Source organism: Lynx rufus, unplaced genomic scaffold (assembly GCF_022079265.1).
Source record: "Lynx rufus isolate CCGP_SWC_20201006 ecotype Redwood Valley unplaced genomic scaffold, mLynRuf1.p SCAF_2, whole genome shotgun sequence".
NCBI classification, from domain to species: Eukaryota; Metazoa; Chordata; class Mammalia; order Carnivora; family Felidae; genus Lynx; species Lynx rufus.
Window position 1 is genome coordinate 121,435,326 of NW_025814834.1, and position 20,381 is coordinate 121,455,706.

Below are 20,381 nucleotides of genomic sequence, written 5' to 3' on the forward strand. Positions count from 1 at the left end.
GCACTAACTCCACTTCACTTCCTCTTCCTCTTACTACACTCTTACACACTTGTCCAAGGAAACGTGTTCAGGGCATTACTTGCAAATCCAAGTCCAACATCAAAATACTGGTAAATAAATGGCCATCAACAGCAGAATAGGAAAATAGAAGGCAGTACAATCTTATAAAGGAATACTATACAGTAGTTAAAGGGAATGAAGTATATCCACACATATATAGCCACACACCTGTATATCAAGAGGGCTGAAGTTCTCAGAGCAATGTTAAGTACAAAAAAGTAGGTGCAGAATGATACATACAGTGATATATAATCTACACATATTTAAAGCCCACAAAAGATTATACATTATTTTTGATACACATATTTATATAAAAGATAAAAATAGATTTCAAGAGAAAGGAGTAAACCCAGGGACTAGGAGAAAAGTGAACTTCAACTCACCTGCAATTTTTCTCTTGTATACATATGAAAAATGTTGAAACAAATACGGTAAAACACTGACAAGTGTACCTTTTGATTGGTGAGTATATGAAAAATTAAATTATAATTTATGCTCCTTTGGGTGTTTTCAGTTTCTCAAAATAAACATAGTAGAACAAAATAGCACACTAAATTAAGTAGGAAGAGTTGTTCTGGAAGAACGACTCTGCGTTGACAGTGAGTGGGCCACACACACCAGCCCTGTGGTGTGAGTCCTCAGCACCCGTCCCCACCGCTAGTCCAGGGGCCAGGAGACAGGAACAAACCCAGCAGGTGGGCGTGTTTCCCAATGTGTGCATCCTGTCACATCTGCTTACCTTGCACTTGCTTGCAGCCGAAAGTCCTCAAACGGTCACCAGGCAGGTGAAGTGCATGCGGATTGAAAATGCACGCTTTGCCACTGTCATCACCAACTGCGAGGACAGTAGCTGCTGTGCCACCTTTGGGGACGGGACGTCTATTATCGCAAAACCACAGGGAACGTATCAGGTGGGTCTGTGGGGAAATGAGGGGTGCCAGAGACAAGCGTCCATTCAACTAAGCGAACCCACTGCTCTGGGACGGTGAACATGCCTGCCATGTACGGCTGATGTTCCTTTTGTCTCATGTTCTTAGAACACATTTCTCAATCTCTTTTTTACTTGTTCACCTTTTTCTGACAATCCATTGCAGAAAGAAAAAAAACAAAACAAAACAACAACAACAAATGTCCCGCTTGTCTTACAATGCTTTGGCATTTTTGGATCAAGGTTTTAAACCAGAATGTAGTTGTTGGGGATCTTTTATGTGGTAGGTGGCAGGCACCCTCATGTGGTCTCTCCTGTGCCTACCTGACCGGCTTCACCTCCTGCGACCTCTGACCTCATTCATATTCTCCCGTCCTTCCCATCTCCAGCCCGCCTTCACTCTACCTAATGTCCTGACAGGATGGGGGGCGGGGAGCATAAGGCCTGTGCGGTCCTAGGAGGGCAGTTTGTTCTTGAAGGGTCAGGGAGGAACATTGTTAGCAGCTCCTGTACCTCCCTACATTTCCCTATTAATCACAACCACCCGGTGTCAGCCTGCAGTCCCTTTAGCCTTAGAAGGATTTGCCCTTATCATTCTGCTTGCTGGAGAAGAGACACAAGTGCCAGGATGTCAGGCACAATGTCACCGGATGCTGACAGCTCAAAGCCTGAAGATGATGGACATAGAGCTCATTTGTTACTGTGGAAGCTGCTGAAGGCCAGTTCATTCTCCCCGCACGCCCACCTTTCTCTCCCTCTTCTTCCAGTGTAGACTGTTATGGGGCAAGGCAGGTGCTGAAAGTGAGGCGTGACTGTAACGTGTTGCAGTTGGCTAAGGGGCGCAATTTTTCTTCTACAACATTCACAATGTCCATTTTTTTCTGCAGATTGGCAGCATCCACAATCTAGTACCATGTGTGCCACCAGAGGTCATGAGAATCCCCTAAGATTCTGTGATAAGGCCAGCTTTTGCCTTTTGTTTTTATCATAGTCCCAAACTCTAATGGTTACAACTATGAGGGCAAAGGAATTTTAGAACCAATGACAGTTGGCACTGGAGGAGGAGACCCAAACAGAAAAGAGATCCAACTTAGGGACATTGAGTGTCTGCCACTATTATGTAGTCACTTGTTCCTCCCAGGTTTGCTCAATCTCCCAAAACACAGCCTGAGAAAGGATTGGAAGGCCAATCACTCCTGATTGAGAAATACACAGACCTTAGTTCCCAACTGAAAAAAAAGAAAACAACAACAACAACAACAAAACTCCAAATAAATTTACCAACACCTATTATAGTTCTCTAGTTGTATAGAACTGAAAGATGGCGTGCCTTCTGCACCCCCTCCCACCCATGGGTTGGTCATCACTTCCTCACTCACCAGCATTAGGACAATGGGCAGATGACAAGCGAGGCTGGATTTTGGGTAATGTATAAAAAGAGAGGTAGAGCTTGGTATTGTCCACCATTGTTCCTTAGCAGCACAAAAAGGTTAACCAAAGCATCAGACAAGAAGCAGGTATAACAGTTCGTATAGTCAGTATGAGACACTTCCAGAATGGTGGAGTAAGGACCTCCAAAAGTACACTACTCCATAAAAACAACTAGAAAACTGAAAATATTGTCAAAATCAACTTTTTCAGAACGCTGAAAATTAACCAAAGGATTACAACAATCAGAAAAACAAAGAAAGACAAAGACTCATTCTCAGGAAGTATGGCAAGATTCCTGGTGATTTCACTTGCCATATTCCCCTCCCCTCCCCTAGTTTCATGGTAGCCTTGAAAATCAACACCCTCACATTCATGATAGCAATGAAAACCAGCATGCCAGTATCCACTTAAAGAGGAAGAATAGACTTAGAGCTCCCCAAAAGTCCCACCACAAAATATTGTCATTGTTGACCTGTCTGGCAGTTCCCTGGAAACCCCATTTGCAAGCATTGTCTTTGTTTCATCTGACTCTGAGCTTACTCACTACAAACAGACTTCTCCCTGAATAGTGGTAAGTTAACATTACGGCTGCCTGAAGTGGCAATAACAAAGAAGAGGATAAACAAAAACATTAAAAGCAACAGCTGGGGAACAGAAGTCCTTAGCAGGCTTTGAAAAGCTCTGACATATTGCTTGGAATCATCCTCTACTGAGGGTTCGGTCTGCATGCTGCGGTATTTTTTCCAGTGTTCCAGCTGGAAGCTAGAGAAAGCTCGCTCTACTTAGCCTTCACTCCCTGCTTATGCAGATCCTCTTTATCAGCAAGGGTGAAAGATTAGGGCTTTCAGAGTTATTTTCTGGGCATGCACACAGTCCTGCACGTGAATGTGGCTTTCTAGATTCCAAAGAATATGCACTTATAACATATAAAGATGTAATTTTCTTTAACAATAATAACACAAAGAGGAGAGGGGAGGAATAGAGCTATATAGGAACAAAGACTTTATATAATATTGAAATTAAGTTAGTATTAAGTACATGTAGATGATTATAAATTGACGTTATTTGTGATCCTCAAGAAACTTTAAGAAAATAACTGAAAATATATAGTAAAAGAAACAATAGCGGAGCTAAAAGGGCACACTAGAAATATCTGTTTAAAACAAAAGAAGGCAGTAATGGATGAATTGAGAGGAAAAAGAAGCATAAGGCATATAGAAAACAAATGAAAATTGGAAGATGTATTAAGTACATGTAGATGATTATAAATTGACGTTATTTGTGATCCTCAAGAAACTTTAAGAAAATAACTGAAAATATATAGTAAAAGAAACAATAGCGGAGCTAAAAGGGCACACTAGAAATATCTGTTTAAAACAAAAGAAGGCAGTAATGGATGAATTGAGAGGAAAAAGAAACATAAGGCATATAGAAAACAAATGAAAATTGGAAGATGTAATTCTGACCTTCTCAGTATAAACAATCCAATAAAAAAGCAGATATTGGAAGGATGGATTTAAAAACATGATCCCAATATATGCTCTTTACAACAGATACACTTATATGGTCAAAGACACAAATAGGTTGAAGGGAAAAGGCTGAAAATAGATAGACCTAGATTAAGTAATTGAAAGGGAACTAGAGTGTCTGTGCTAATTCAGACAAAATAGACTTTACAATAAAATATTACCAGAGACAAAGAGGTTATGTTCTGATGATAAAAGGATTAATCCATCAAGGAAACATAACAATTATGAACATATTAAGCACCAAACAACACAGTTCCTAAACACATTGTTATGGAACCAGGCTAGATCACTGGTGGAAAAACCAAGCGGCACTCGGAGATCTTGATGGATCAGAGTTTTATTTTACACCAGCGGGCTCAGAGGAGGTCCTTCTCCAGAGATCTGAGTCCTGAGCACAAGCATGGGGGACAATTTATCTTCTGTTACTTCCGCATTCTGCATTAGTAGTAATTTGGTGCAGGCAAATTACTTGACTGCAGGCAAGCAGGGCAGGAAGAAGAACCTGGAAGAGGAGTCTCTAGACCTTATGTTAGTCCCGTGGGCCATTGTATGGTGCAGAACTTTACTTATTTTCCCAACAACATGAATATTTCCAGAGTTGTACATTATACAATTTAAAATGTCTTATTTTAAATGGTAAAGACTGGCATAGTTAAAAGAAGAAATAGACCATTCAACAATAATTGAAAGCGTTAGTAGCCCATTTTTCAGTAATAGATTGAGCAATATACCATAAAAATGAATGATAAGAGAAAAATAAAAGACTTAAACACCAGAATAAGCCAATGAGACCCACTAGACCTCTATAGAACCCTCCACTCAACAACAAAATGCATTATTCTCAAGTGCACATGGAATATTCTCTAGGAAAGACTATGTGTTACACCACAAAACAAGACTCAGTAGATTTAAAACGTTCAAAATCATACAAAATATGTTCTACCACCACCATGGAATTAAATTAAAAATCAGAAAGAAGTTTGGGGAATCCACAAAAACTTAACACAGAGAAGAAATCACAAAGAGATTTCTTTGAAATGACTGAAATTAAAAGCTTAACATACCAAAGCTTATGCAATGCAGCTAAGGCAATGCATAGAGGAAAATTATAGCTTTATATGTCTAAATGTGTATACTAAGAAAGAAGATTTCAAATCAATAACCTAAACTTCCACCCTAAGAACCTAGAAAAAAGAAGGGAAACTAAAAGCAAGCATATAAAAGTAAAAAATAGATAAGAATAGAAATAAATAAAAGAACAGAATAGAAAAGGTCAACAAAACCTTTAGCTAGACAGAGAGAGAGAAAGAGAGAAAGAGAGAGAGGGGAGACCCAAATTACTAGATTTAGGAATGAAAGAGAAACCATTTTTATCAACCTTACAGAAATGAAAAAGATTATAAGGAAATACTACGAATACCAACAGTTTAGATACCATAGATGAAAAGGATAAATTTCTGGAAAGGTACAAACTACCAAAAATGAGTCAAGAAGAACTAAAAAGTTAGAATAGACCTATAACAAGTAAAGAGATTTAATTGGTAATTTTAAAGCATAACATGCAGAAAAGCCCAGGTCCAGATGGCTTCACTGGTGAATTCTACCAAATATTTATGGAAGAATTAACGCTGAATAATTTTCCCAAACTCTTCCAATATATAGAAGAGAAGGAATCACTTCTCAACTAATGCTAGCATGTACGTATTACACTGATATTACAACAAGACAAAGTCATCGCAAGAAAACTCCAGACCAATGTTTATTATGAACATAGATAAAAATCCTCAAGAAAATGCTAACCAACTGAACCCAGCAACATGTAAAAAGGATTATACATTGTCACCAAGTAGGATTTACCCCCAGAATGCAAGGTTGGTTCAAGATGAAAAAATCAATATAATACACTATATTAATAGAATAAAGGACATAAACCATATGATTATCCAAATAAGACTCAGAAAAAGCATTCTACATAATTCAAAGCCCTTTCATGATTAAAAAAAAAAAAACTCAAAGCAGTAGGAATAGAAGGAAACTTCTTCAACCTGATAAAGGGCATCTACTAAAAACAAACAAAACAAAACAAAACAAAAACAACATTATAGCTAACAAAGAGCATCCTTATTGGTAAAATTTCCCCTAAGATCAGACATGGGACATGAATGTTTGCTCTCACCCTTCTAACTCAACATTGTACTGAATGCTATAACCAAGACAATCAGACAATAAAAACAAATAATGTGCAAGCAAATTGGAAAGAAAGAAATAAAAGATTTTCTTTTTTTTTAAGATGATGAAAAAATGTATTTAGAAAATTCTTAGGAATAAAATCCACCAGGAATTCAGTGTACACACACACACACACACACACCATTAGAACTAATAAAAAAAGTTCAGCAAGGTGTAAGATCAATATACAAAAATCAATTGTATTTTCTACATTAACAATGAACAATCCAAAATTGAAATTTATGAAATACTTCCATGTAAAGTAGCGTCAAAAGAAATAAAATACTTCTGTTCCACAAATGGCATTGGGAAAACTGGACAGCTACGTGCAAAAGAATGAAATTCAAGCACTTTCTTTCACCATGCAAAAAAAATAAACTCAAAATGGATTAAAGACCTAAATGTGAGGCGAGGCCTGAAACCATGCAAATCCTAGAAGAGAGCACAGGCAGTAATTTCTCTGACATTGGCTCGAGCAACATTTTTCTAGATATGTTTTCTGAGGCAAAGGAAACAAAAGCAAAAATAAAATGTTCAGATGACATCAAAATTCCTTCTGCACAGTGAAGGAAATAATCAACAAAACTAAAAGAAAACCTACTGAATGGGAGAAGATATTTGCAAATGACATATTTGATAACAAGTTAGTATCCAAAATATATAAAGAACTTACACAACTCAACACACACAAAAAACAAGTCATCCAATTTAAAAATGGGCAGAAGACCTGAACAGACATTTTTCCAAAGACAACATCCAGATAGCCAACATATACATGCTCAACATCACTCATCATCAGGGAAATACAAATCAAAACTCTGATGAAATATCGCCTCACACCTGTCAGAATGGCTAAACTCAGCAACAAAAGAAACAGCAAGTGTTAGTGAGGATGTTGAGAAAAAGGAACACTTTTGCACCATGGGTAGAAATGCAACTGGTGTAGCCACTGTGGAAAACATTATGGAGTTCCCTCAAAGAGTTAAAAATAGAACGACCCTACAATCCAGTAAATGCACTACTGGGTATTTACCCAAAAAATACAAATCCCCTAATTCAGAAAGATATTGCAGTGTTATTTACAATAGCCACATTATGGAAGCAGCTCAAGTGTCCATCAATAGATGAATGGATAAAGAAGATGTGGTATATATACAATTGAATATTACTCAGCCATGAAAAAGAATGAAATCTTGCCATCTGCCACAACATGGATAGATCTAGAAAGTATAATGCTAAGTGAAATAAGTCAATCAGAGAAAGACAAATACCATCTGATTTCACTTATATGTGGAATTTAAGAAACAAAACAGATGAACATGGGGGAAAAAAGAGAGAAAGACAAGACAAGAAATAGACTGTTAACTATAGAGAACAAACAGATGGTTACCAGAGGCAAGGGGGTAGGGGATGGGTGAAAGAGGTGATGAGGATTTAAAAAAAAGGAATAAAATACTTAGAAATAAATTTAATAAGAGAAGTATAAGACTTAAACACTGAAAACTACAAAATATCACTGAACAAAATTAAAGAAAACTTAATAAATGGAAAAACATTACATACTAAGTTTATGGAAGTCTTAATCTCGTTAAGATTGCAGTACAACCTACATTCCTCATCAACATCCCAGCTGCCTTTTTTGCAAAAATTGATAAGCTGATACTAAAATCCTTATGTAAATTTGAGGTACTCAGAATAACCAAGACAATCCTGAAAAAGAACGAAGTTAGATGACTGACACTTCCTGATTTTAAAACTTACTGCAAAGCTATAGTAATCAAGACAGTGTGGTTCTAGAAAAGGATAGGCATTGGGGCACCTGGGTGGCTCAGTCAGTGAAGCATCGGCCTTCTGCTCAGGTCATGATCTCACACTTCGTGGTTTTGAGCCCCACATAGGACTCTGTGCTGACAGCTCAGAGCCTGGAGCCTGCTTCGGATTCTGTGTCTCCCTCACTCTCTGCCCTGCCCCTGCTTGCACTTTGTTTCTCTCTCTCTCTTTCAAAAATAAAATAAAAACATTAAAAAATTTTTAATAGAATAAGGATAGGCATATATGTATCAGTAGACTAGAACTAAGTATTTTTCAACCTGTGGTCTATAATTTTTTTTACAAGCATGCCAAGATAACTCAATGGGGGAAAGAATAGTCTTTCAACAAATGGTGAATAAAGTTGGACCTGTACCTCACTCCACACACAGAAATGAACTCAAAAGCAGCAAGGACTTAACTGTAAAAATGCAAATTATAGACCTCTTAGGAGAAAACATTGTGCAAATCTTCATATCCTTGAATTTGACAAGGCATCTTAGATATGACACCCAAAGCCCAAGCTTTGTCAAAGTGAAAAAAAGTGTGTTTTAAAGGACACCACCCAGAAAGTGGAAAGACAACCTATAAAATGGAAGATATTATTTGTAAATCATATATGATAATAGTCTAGTATCCAGAATATATAAAGAACTACTACAACTCAACAATGAAGACTAATAACCCAATTTTTTTAATGGGCAAGGATTTGAATAGACATTTCTCCAAAGAAGATATATACATGACAAATAAGCACATGAAAAGATGCTCAACATCATTAGTCTTCAGGGAATTGCAAAAATTCAACGATGAAATACCACTTCCCAACCACTAACATGACTAGACTACAAAAGACAGACAATAATAAGTGTTAGGGAGGATGCAGAGAAATTGGAACCCTCATGCACTGCTGGTAGGAATGCATAATGGTGCAATCCCTTTGGAAAACAGTTCCTCAAAAAGTTAAAAATAGAGTTATCATCTGACTCAACAATTCTACTCCCAGGTAGATATCCAAGGGAAATTAAAATGTAGGTCCACTCAAAAGCTTGTATACAGATGTTGATAGCATTGTGAATAATAGCAAGATTGTGAAAATAACACGTGTCCATCAACTCATAAGTAAACAAAATTTGATATATCTAGACAATGAAATATGATTCATCCATAAAAAAGAATGAAGTAGTGATACTACAACATGGATGAGTCTTGAAAATATTATGCTAAGTGAAAGAAGGCCGACACAAAACGTATCCTAGTGCATGCTTCCATTTGTATGAAATGTCTCAAATATTCAAGTTCATAGAGAGAGCAGTCCATAGCCACTGGTTTCCAGGAGCTAGGGGCAGGAGTGATGCAGAGTGACTGCTCGTGGTTGTCACAGTTTCTTTTCAGGATGGCGAAAATGTTCTTAAGTTACTGATAATGTTTGCACAAGTTTTTGGATAAACTAAAATCCACTGAGTGTATACTTTAAAAGGGTGAACTTATGGTATGTGAATTATGTGTCAAAAATGAGTCTATCTGAACCACACATCTTTACATGAAAGCTAATACTTAAGGACTGTCAGCCACCAGAGGAATGGGGACAATTAAAAGCTCCTAAAAGCATTTGTCCCATAGCTTCTGACTCTCTTCAACTTACTTCTTGCCCAAGAACATGAAGGATTCCAGACATTTTGAGTAGAGGTAAGTGTGTTTATTTCAATTAAAATATATCTTTATTATTTTCTTATTAAATATCTTAAATAAGAAGGTGCCAAAAGAAATATTAAAGTGAGTAGATAAATTATGAGGACACAGAAGAAATTATATCTTAATTATTCAGTTTGCCTCTTTATCAGGGAGGCCTTCCCAAAGCTGAAGTCCTCTCTTGGGTAATGTGTTTTTCCTGGAAACGGGAGTTTATGGCTAAGATCTATAGATAATTATTTCTCCTGAAATGATTTTCCAAATCCCTCAAATTTAACAAGACCCTTCTAAATAATTTCTCTCTTTCTGTTACCCTTCTAGGTGTTACCTCCCAACACAGGCTGCCTTCACATTGATCGGGATTGTTCAGCTACATATTGCCATGAACCAAGCAGTGATATATACCATCCTTTCCAAAAACGTGAGCAGCTAAGAGCTAGCAGGTACATCATGAAGCACACATCAGAGATTATCTGTGAGGTCCTGGATCCTGAGGGAAATACCTTTCAGGTAAGGTGCACCATTAGTGTGGAGTGAGAGGCTGGGGCTTTGTTTTTGAGATATTTCGACCAGAGAGCTTCCATTCAGCTTTATGCCTTAGCTGCCTTGGGATTAGTTATCCACTTGCTGCCAATACTTAGCATAAGCAGTAATGGATGCCAATATCTCTGCTTCTAAAGTGTACTTCCAAGGGTATAGAAAAGCCTAACAGTTGGGATGGTATAAACGTTAAAGCCAAATAAAGAATTCGAACGGAAGGGGAGGAATACTACTAAACATTTAAAATAATGCCAACAAGAAAGAAATGATGTGAGAATGGTCTGTATCCAGGCTAAAGCGAGAGAACCAGTTTGTTTGACTAGGCAGGGAATCCGTGGTGCGCAATATCAATTAGGGAAGATTCTAGTAGGTGTGAAGATGGGGAGGTGGACAGGTGCTTAGGTGTTAGATGGTAGAGCTCTCTCTTCTGTTTTTCTGTCCTTCCACACCACAGCTATCCTCTTATAGCGAGGCCAGAAACTGGCAACCCATGGCCACTTGTCTATATAGGCCCTTGAGAGAAAAATGACTTTCATATTTTTAAATGGTTGGCAAAAAGTCAAAAGGAGATGAATATTTCATGACACATAAAAATCACAGGAAATTCAAATCTCAGTGTCATTATACAGTTTTATTGGAACACAGCCACGCTTATTTGTTCACACATTGTCTATGGCTGCCTTTGCATATAATGGCAGAATTGAGTAGTTGCAACAGACATTGTATGGCCTACAGTTCCTAACCTATTTACTTTCTGGCCCTTGACAGAAATGGTTTGCCAGCCCCTGCTCCAAGCGTTTCTCCTTGTTTTCACTCCTCACCCAAGATGGTGTATCAGCTAGTAGGTGGTGCAGTGATTTTCCAGATTTGGAGCCATAGCACAGAGTCCCCAGCTTTGGTTCGGTACGCAGACTAGCCCTGATCCAGCTTGTTTTTTTCTGTGCTAAATGAGAGTCTTTCCAGCATGAGTTCAGGCTGCTAACAGATTTTAATTTGTAGTGAATTGACATTGCACCTTATAGGCCTGAGCCCTCTAGGCTTTAAACACATGGGACATTCAGGCCAAACATTCTTCTAGGCACTGATACTCTTCTTGAACATCCCCTTCAGTGATCTTTTAGCCTGAACTACATCCCTTCCTGGAGAGACCCACACCAGATCTAAACAGTACTAATGGCTAGAACATTTCTTCTCACGCTAAATCTGTTTCCCTTTGTAGTCTATTCATGAATCCCAATTCCACACTTGCAACCACAGAATATGAACTTCTCCCACAATGCCACTTTCTTAATATTTCAAGACAACTATCAGATGGGTAGCCTCTCCTCAATGGTTAAATCCCCGGTTTCGTGAACCAATGCTCAGATAAGATTTTGAGTCCCTTGCGATCCTACTCACCTTACTCTGAGTGTATTCCAGTTTGTCTTCATAGTCTAGGTGTGGTCTGTAAGTAGAGATGTTTTTGCTTTTATTAATGCCAACTGGACTTAGTGAGTATTACCTTGGAAATAAATATCTCTGGTTTTCTGGATATACCAACAGATCGCATGCTTTCTCAAATGAGAAATGTAAGCTTTACAACATTTCTTTTCTTTAGTTGGTTATATACTTTGTCCCGTAGGTAATGGCTGATGGTAGTGTATCAACTATGCTATGTGAAAACAATTTGGAAGATGATCCAAATGAAAAAACTGAAGGCTATGATAGTTTATCTTCTACTCACGTTTATAAGAATCATCTGCAAATCTATGGTGAACATGTACCCAGGTAATATGATAAAAATAATACCATGACCTTTATTTTAAATTTTAAGTTTCAGGAGCATTTTAACTGAATACTTCACGCGATTCAATTTTATTGCCTCAAATAGGTTTTTTGTCATTTATGCTGATGGATCAGGAGCGGAACTTCTTCGAGACAGTGACATAGAAGAATACCTATCCTTGGCATACGGGGAATCAACTACTGTAGTTCTCCAGGAGCCAATACAAGAACAGCCAGGTAGGGAATCCAGAATGTCTGGAAGTCATTGTGTCTCCTTACCAGCATCCAGCCCCCTTATCCAGTCCACCCCCACGTCATCTCTACTTTCTCCCTTTTTCTCCCTTTTCAACTCTACTTGCCACATTGCCATGTCAACCTGATATACAGCTACTTATGCTCACTCCAAGATTTATCTCGGCATCAACGTATGTAAACTGTATATAAGCCCCTCTCCTACCTGTAAGCAGATCTGAATTGAATTGGAGTTTAGGTACGGTAGGTATGTATCTATGATCCTATTTATGTGTTCCTTTTATCTGGCTAGGGGGAAAAAAAAAAGAAAAGTGAGATATCACTTGTAAGTTCTTTTTTTTTTTGAAGGTGTTGCCTTGATGAACTTAATATATTAAGAAAAGAAAATACGTTTGATATGTGAGTTAGAAAGTCAGCCTGAAATATAAGATAAGTTATATATATAATTATATTTATTGTGTATTTATACTGTTCTCATCAATTTCAAAGAAATCAGTGTGTGGCTAAGGGTTCGAGATACGTATTGCATTAAGAAAGCATCATCGGTGTATGTTATATGTGCATTTAAACATAGATATAAACGTGCGTATTATCTGTGAATGAAACCAATGGGTTGTGCTTAGGTTTATGTTTCGTCTTTTCTCTGGTGGTATATACTTTGCACTCATTTATGAATATGCCTGCATCTGCGCACTTATATCTTTTAGTGTATCAATGCACGTGTGCGTGATAAAATAAACTTTGTTCTTTGTGAATATGGGGAGTGGGGTGCTCTGATTGGTTGTGCAAGGCTTCACCACAAATTGCTCTGTTAGTTATTTAGCATCTAGATAACCCAGCATGTGCCAAACACACTGGCTGGGTGTTAGGAATACAATGTGAGCTAAGACAGCGTGGACCCTGCTTTCATAGTTCTTAGAGTTTAATGAGAGGATAGGCATTAATTATATAGTCACACAATAACTGTGATTGTGTGATTATAAATTGGGGTAAGGTCTGTGAAGGAAAGGAATATGGTTCTATGAGAGCATTAACAGAGGAACCTGCTGTAGTCTACAAGGCTTCCCTGAAGACACTGGCACCAAGAGCTGGTGGATAAGTAGCAGCTAATTAAAATAGCCACTATTTATTTAAAATTAAAATAAAAAAATTCCAAGCCTTCTTGGAAGAGAGAGTACAAAGCAGAAAGCAAAAAGCCTTGGAGAACCGGGAGGAAAATGCTGAAGTGGCCAGGGCACAGAAGGAGGGGGTAGTGCAAGTTAGGGCAGGGTGAGAAAACACTGAGGACTCGGGTTTGTCCTGTGAACAGTGGGAAGTCAAAGAAGAGTTTAAACCATGGACTAACATAATCAGTCACTCTGACTGCTAGCGGGAGGTTCACTCGCAGAGTAGAGCTGGGTAGAAAAGCTAGTTGTTGCTCTAGCCCAGAACAGAATCTCTCAGAGGCAGATGATCCAAGGTAGGTCAGCGGGTAAGCTCAAGTGAACCGACAGGACTTGGATGTGGTTTTTGAAGAATAGTAAGGTGTCAATGAATAATTCCAGATTATCTAAACCCAGTCTCTAGGTGTTACAGTGGCCAAAAGCCTTACTTTACTTGTTAGATTGTAAGCTTCTTAAGCATAATCACTATGTCTCACTTATCAAAAAGCTCGCTGAATTTAGTGAAAACCTATTGCATTCTCAGAATGTATTTGATAGAGAAATGATCCACTGATAACTCTCTTTGAACCAGGTGCCCTGAGCATCACTGTCCTTCGCCCTTTCTGTGAAGCATCACCATGGCTAATGAAGAAAGAATTAGATACAATTGTTCCTCCGAATCTCCAGTCAAGGTCGTGGGAGATGTTTCCCTCAGTCGAGGTATAAATTTTTTCTGCTGCAAAGTCACTACACTATTGCACATCTATTTCATCAATGGATTGGAGTCTCCAGTCTTCTCCCATATATTCATATATTTTCATTCTTACATAAACTGTTAATGGGCTCGGGAGTTTTATATTTGAAGACTTTTAACATTTGTAGATTTTGGAGAAATATACCTGACTAGCTTTATTTCTTTTAGCCTGTGTTGCAGGCTCAAACGTCTTCCTATAGTATGGAAATATCCACTCTAAGTAACACGTGTTATACCTCTCCTATCATGGAATTACTGATATTATGCAATACAGAAAACTTTCCTTCTCTCATTTCTTATTTGTTAGTTTTAACACCCAACTTCAGGTCTCCTTTTTTGCCTAATTTACTAATGCACGAACTGAATCACGTAAGAATGATGTGAAGGATTATACAAAGGATACGCAACTACAATGATAAAAAGTAGACGTTGTGATTATGTCAGATTAGAGAAGCTCCATCGAAAGTCTTTTTAAAGAATGGAAGAAAAGGTCTTAGAGATCTTGAGCAAGAATCATGAAGTCCTATACCTTGCAAGACTTGACACTTCATTTTGCAAGCCATTTGTGTAATAGGCCCAGTATATTGTTAGATGATAAATTATTAGATCAATGAGGACATTGATAATATGATCAGAGAGACATTCAAGCATTAGGTGGGGAGGACAACGTTTTTTGGTTTATGATGATTTTTGTTCCCCTGCACAACCTTGTAATAGCAAGGGCACAGACAATGAACACTTAAGGTAACAAAGACCTCTGAGTCCTATTTTGTAATTTGGCGGCTATAACCAACACAATGAGTGAAAAGTATCTGAATTCTAGTCCTGAGTCTACCAATTATTAATGTGGGATAGGGGACAAGCCACACTGGACCTCTACTTCCATATCTGAAAAATAGAAAGGCCACACCAAATGACTCACTAAGGTTATATCCAGGTTGAAAGTAGTGCTTCATGACAAATAACATGCCACATCTGAGATTAATGAAAGAAGTTTATTCTCTTTCTCTGCAACTCCTATGGCTCCGGCCTTCTATGCCCAGTCACAGTGGCCCAGCCCAGGCAAGCCCCTCAGGGTTATCACTGACCAGGCATCAGACTGAATAGCAGTTTACAATGGAGGACATCAGGCACGCTACAGGACGTAGGGCATCAAAGCACACTACTCCTGAAAATCAATTACAAGGGTAACATAAAGCTGTGAGTCTAATCCGAGGCAGAACATATGTACCCCAAGAGACCCTGGGAAGACTCTGGAGGCATGCTTAATCTAGAGTGAGCTCAGAGACCACTCAGATCTATGGGATGATTTTTCTCTCTCAGAGAATCTCTCTAAGGTCAAAATGAACATGAAACCAGAAAGTGAAAGCCTGATTATTCCAGATGTCTTGGGCTGCTTGTGGGTAATAAGCAACAGTGCATTTATGCATTTTTCATAAGCTAGGCTACATTTCCATGATGCGACATTGCTTACTACTCCCCAAATGCTATCCAGTGGGACAGCACTGGATAATGCTACAGGATTTTAATATATCCAAGTTCCTGGTAACGCATATAAAGAGGAAAGCGTGCCCAGTTCTCTTACCAATTTCCCTTCTATTTGAGAAACATTTTGGGAGCAGGGACCGTATGTTTTTGACCACCGTATTCCCTAACAAGTGGTTCCTAGCATCGTGTCTACATAATAAGGACTCAGTTAAAAAAAAAAAAAAAGCGAAAACATTCTGATTTTTTGGTGGTTGTTTTGCTTCGTTTTGTTAACAGAAGAAGACTCCTGGACCTCCATTTGGCACTCAGATTTGGAAGGGCCTTGACATTGGGTCCAAACAGCTAGCAAGTGCGCCGGCCCCAATACTCAAGAGCCCCAGTGTTCTACAGATGCGCCAGTTCACCCAGCACGAGGTCATAAAAGAGGAGGTGAAGCAAAAGCTGCAGATTTCCCTTAAGGTAATGGAATCCGGGTCACCCGACCCAGAGGAATCAGCAACAGGGCAATCATTCCTCTTGGTTTCCTGAGGAATCTGAAATTATGTCACTGTACCAATATTTATCTAATGCGACAAAGGAATGTCAATTTTCCAGAGGGTAGGAGGTTGAGAAGTAGAAAATACTCAATGGTCCCCAGAAGGTATAGGAAGTATTGAGACCCTAATGCACTGAAAAGATAGGTAACTTTTATATACGATTACTATATCGTGTCTTCCTTCTCTCTTACTGTATGGGGAACTGGCTTTGTGACCTCTGGAAAAAAAGTACAGCTGCTTATTAATCTGCTACTTGTCCATGGAAGAAAAGGATTGTTGGTTTTCGGAAATGGTCTAAGAATTTGTAAATATATAGTTAACTTGCACATCGTACCTATAGCATCTTACTGTCTAGTTTGTCAACTGTCTCTAAACGGGATTATATTTGTTTTGTTTATGGTTATATACCCAGCACCTGGCATACAGCGGGGGACGATTTATTTATGAAAATAGATGTTTATGGAAAAAGTAAAGTGTATTTCTCTTGGAAGCCAAGGCATAGACTAAGCCTAAACTTACATTCATAGACAGAATCATAAAGACTATCCTTGGAAGGGCTCTAGAAACCATCTAACCCAAGTCCGTACATTTTATTGATGAGGACACCGGAGCACAGAGCTAGATGTCTCTGTGGCATCTCCATATAGTTCTAAGATCTTGTGGCCCTCAAGCTTTGTTTTTGGACGTTTCAGGTCTTTGCCCATTAATGTAATGAAGGAAAAGGTTTTCCAGATTGCTCGACCAGTAACTGGTTTGTTGAGCACTGGGAACTTACATACTCTTACCTTTTCAGTAGTATTTCAAGTTGATGTTCACTGTTTTGGCGTTTCTGCCTCATTTCGGTTGTTTATTGATTTATTTTATTCCGCTGACTTAGGATTATATAAACCATATTCTAAAGAAAGAAGATGAGCTACAGGAAATGACGGTTAAGGATTCCAGAACCGAGGAGGAAAGAGGCAATGCTGCAGATCTCCTCAAGCTCGTCATGGTGAGAAGGAAACGTTTTCAGTACCAATGTTTTCACTGTTGTTTCAATATCAGGTGCTTCAAGACAAAATATTACACCTCATAGCTGTTTCTGCCACTTCCATGGAACATTCGCCTTCCCTCCCTATAATTTCTTATTTCTGGGGAAAATCTGATTCCTCATGGATTGAATTTTCCAAAAGCTTCTTAGGCCCTTCCTCAAACTGTATATAATTCTGAAGGCTCTTAAATAAAAGTTTATACTGTCTTCAGAGAAAATGATGTTTATTGGAATGTGGAATGAATTAGTGAATGAAGGAGGAAGGAGAAAGAAAAAGGAATTTCTACAACTTGAAATGATTTGCATTTTTAAAAATTCTGTTGTGTGGAAGGAATGACTACAAAAAATCAAATACATTTTGTACTGGCATTAAAAAACGAATTCATTTGATAGTAATTTTCCATGAAGAATGCTGTAAAACCGAGTGAATTTGTATGTAATATAATCATCATCATTAAGGAATTCTATCTTCATTTCAGTCGTTCCCTAAAATGGAAGAAACTACAAAAAGTCACGTAACTGAAGGTAACTACATATTTTTCTGCAAAATATTTAAAAATCTTAAATATCCTTCTCAGTCATTCCTTTGTCTGATAGCAAAGTACCATGTATATATATATATTTTTGTTGTCATATTGGCCATGTTGTATTATAATTACTTATTTATGTATTTTTTCAGCCTACATTGTGAAACATGGCTGCATCTAATTTATCTTTAATTTTCATTTGTTGAATGAAAACAGTTGACATTTGACTTTTATGTTAACCTCAGCATGTATTTCCAACATACCTAAGACAGAAGAGGGAAACAACCAACCAGTCAATGCTCTCCCCCAACACACACACACACACACACACACACACACACACACACAGAACTTTTGAGCAACTACACAGTTACCACCAAAACCTTGCACTATTTTATGCTGAATATATAGCTCAAGCAGTCTACCCTTGGAAAATATCCTCATTCAAAGCATATTTATTTGGAGAATATATAGCCCCAGCGAACTTGGTTATATGATTTCATAGTTCACAGCAGACAAGCAGGGAAGCATTTGGTGGTTTGGGCTTTTCTTTTCCTTTTCTATTTTGGTTGTATTACAAAGGTCAGAAACTGGCAGCCATAGGCTTCATTTAGCCCACAGATGTGTTTTATGTGTCCCCCACAGGGTTGGCTTACACAGTTATTTTTAGCTGATTTTCCATCTCTTGAAATGTGACATTACCGCATGGTGACATTTGGCTGAAGATGATTAAAGCTGCCCCTTTAGAATGACCACAAACAGAAGAATCCGTTACAGCCCATCGCTGCCACTCTGTTGTCACTCTTTTATCTGGGCAGCCCATTAAGCTATGGTTGTCAGATTTAGCAAATAAAAATACAGAAGGCTCAGTTACATTTGAATTTCAGGTACACAATAAGTAATCTTTCAGTATAAGTTCTATTGAACGTTCTATTTGGGACATACTTATACCAAAAAACTATTGTTGTCCATCTGGAGTTCAAAGTTAACTGGATGCCCTATACTTTATCCGGTAACTGTAAGTGGCAGCATTTGAATTTGTGGTCTCTGGTCTGAGGGGTACAATCACCATCGAGGTAAATGTGCAGGTTGCCTAATAATGAAGAACAAACTAAACATATTTTCAAACATATAAACAAACCAACAAACAAACAGGGTCTTGCATAGTTACAGCTGCAATATTAGTGGTGGTGATTTTAAGTCAATGCTCCCCAAACTATTTCCCGAAACACTAGTCTATGAAATGGCTGCACCAAAAATGAATTTTATGATAAAGTAAGTTTGGATAATGCTGCGTATTTCCTTATTTTTTAGAGAGCCACAGTGTATACTGAGTCCTACAGTAACAAAACATATTTAACCTTGTATAAATCAGTATTTCCCAAGCTCAGATAGAACATGGAAACTTTTTTTTTTTAATCTTTGTTAACATCCCACTGAGATCATGATCTGAGGAATAAACTCAGAATAACTGCCTGGATTATCAAACAACCATTGTATTATGTTAATATACTTAGATTCAGACCCTTAGTTTGTTTTTTTTTTTTTTTTAGAAAAACAATTTCAGTAAGATGGTTAATTTTTTAAAAAGTTTTGGTGTTTCAGATATGAAGAAATTCAGTTAGGTAAAACACTGATTCCCCAAATGATGTGGGATGAATGAGATGTCACTACATTCTACATTTGGACAGTAAGATGTGTGTTCTCTAATAGAATATTTGATAAAAGTGGTCTGGTTTACTGTTATACTACAGTTTGGTCAGGGAAATTCTAGTAAACACTTGATAGATTAAATATAAGCTCTTAGAAAACCTCTCAAGTGAGTCACCAGGCACTGATTGTGTGTTGTGCCATAAAGATGTGAGGATAAATTTAAATGCATCTATTTTTAAAGTTGCAGCCCACCTAACCGATTTATTCAAGCAATCATTGCCTGCCGCTCCGGAATGTCTGCCAGAGACAACTGATACAGATTTCTTTGAAAGGAAATGGAGGTAAGCGGATCCCTTAATGTGTTCCAATTAGTATTAAGCATACAGTGATTGAGGAAATGGAGAGCCGTGGCATCATAACTCGGGGTGACTATATCAATGCATCCTCAGCCTTTCATCTCCTACATTGCCAACAATTTATCACACAGTAGAGGTTTTTCTTTTATTGTTTGTAAGCTGAGAGCCTTGCCCTTTTTCATCATACTTTCCTTTCATGCAGGCACACAACAAAAGGAAAGTACTGGAAAGAAAAGTTGGAACATAAGAGGTAATTCTATCTTGAAGCACGGTATCCATCAGCATGTGAAAATGGCCAGTTTTGTAGAGTCAGGAATTTTAGAGTGGGCTAGGTTGAAAAGTCCTACCACCTAGGCTCCCTGCCGTTGTCTGAATTTCTTCTACATTTTTGCCAAGTGGCTACTCAGCTTATGAGTGAGGCTGTCACTATCTCCAGGGGAAGCCCATTTGACCCTCATGCAGATCCTCTCCTTTTCGTAAGCAAGAAAGTTCTCAGGTATTCTCTGCGCTGTGGCAATTCGAATATACTAATAAATATTCTAGAACTTAAGAGACTAGTCATAAACATTCAAGGATTCTTCTAACTCAGTGAAGAATGTGTTCCAGGCATTATGTGCTTTTCATTCCTAGCCAAAGATACCACCCCGTGAGGAAAGGGAGC

At 38.1% G+C, this 20,381-nt stretch overlaps 1 protein-coding gene across 1 annotated transcript in view; it reads left to right on the forward strand.

The window, feature by feature from the left end:
* Positions 1–20,381, forward strand: part of SPAG17 (sperm associated antigen 17) — a 215,282-nt gene that overhangs the window by 172,428 nt on the left and 22,473 nt on the right. Inside the window, exons 31-40 of the mRNA XM_047085237.1 lie at positions 817–971; positions 10,000–10,188; positions 11,840–11,985; positions 12,089–12,219; positions 13,969–14,096; positions 15,895–16,077; positions 17,032–17,145; positions 17,664–17,709; positions 19,606–19,705; positions 19,923–19,970. Of these exons, the coding sequence (XP_046941193.1) occupies positions 817–971; positions 10,000–10,188; positions 11,840–11,985; positions 12,089–12,219; positions 13,969–14,096; positions 15,895–16,077; positions 17,032–17,145; positions 17,664–17,709; positions 19,606–19,705; positions 19,923–19,970 (1,240 nt within the window). The remainder of the gene's footprint in view (positions 1–816; positions 972–9,999; positions 10,189–11,839; positions 11,986–12,088; positions 12,220–13,968; positions 14,097–15,894; positions 16,078–17,031; positions 17,146–17,663; positions 17,710–19,605; positions 19,706–19,922; positions 19,971–20,381) is intronic.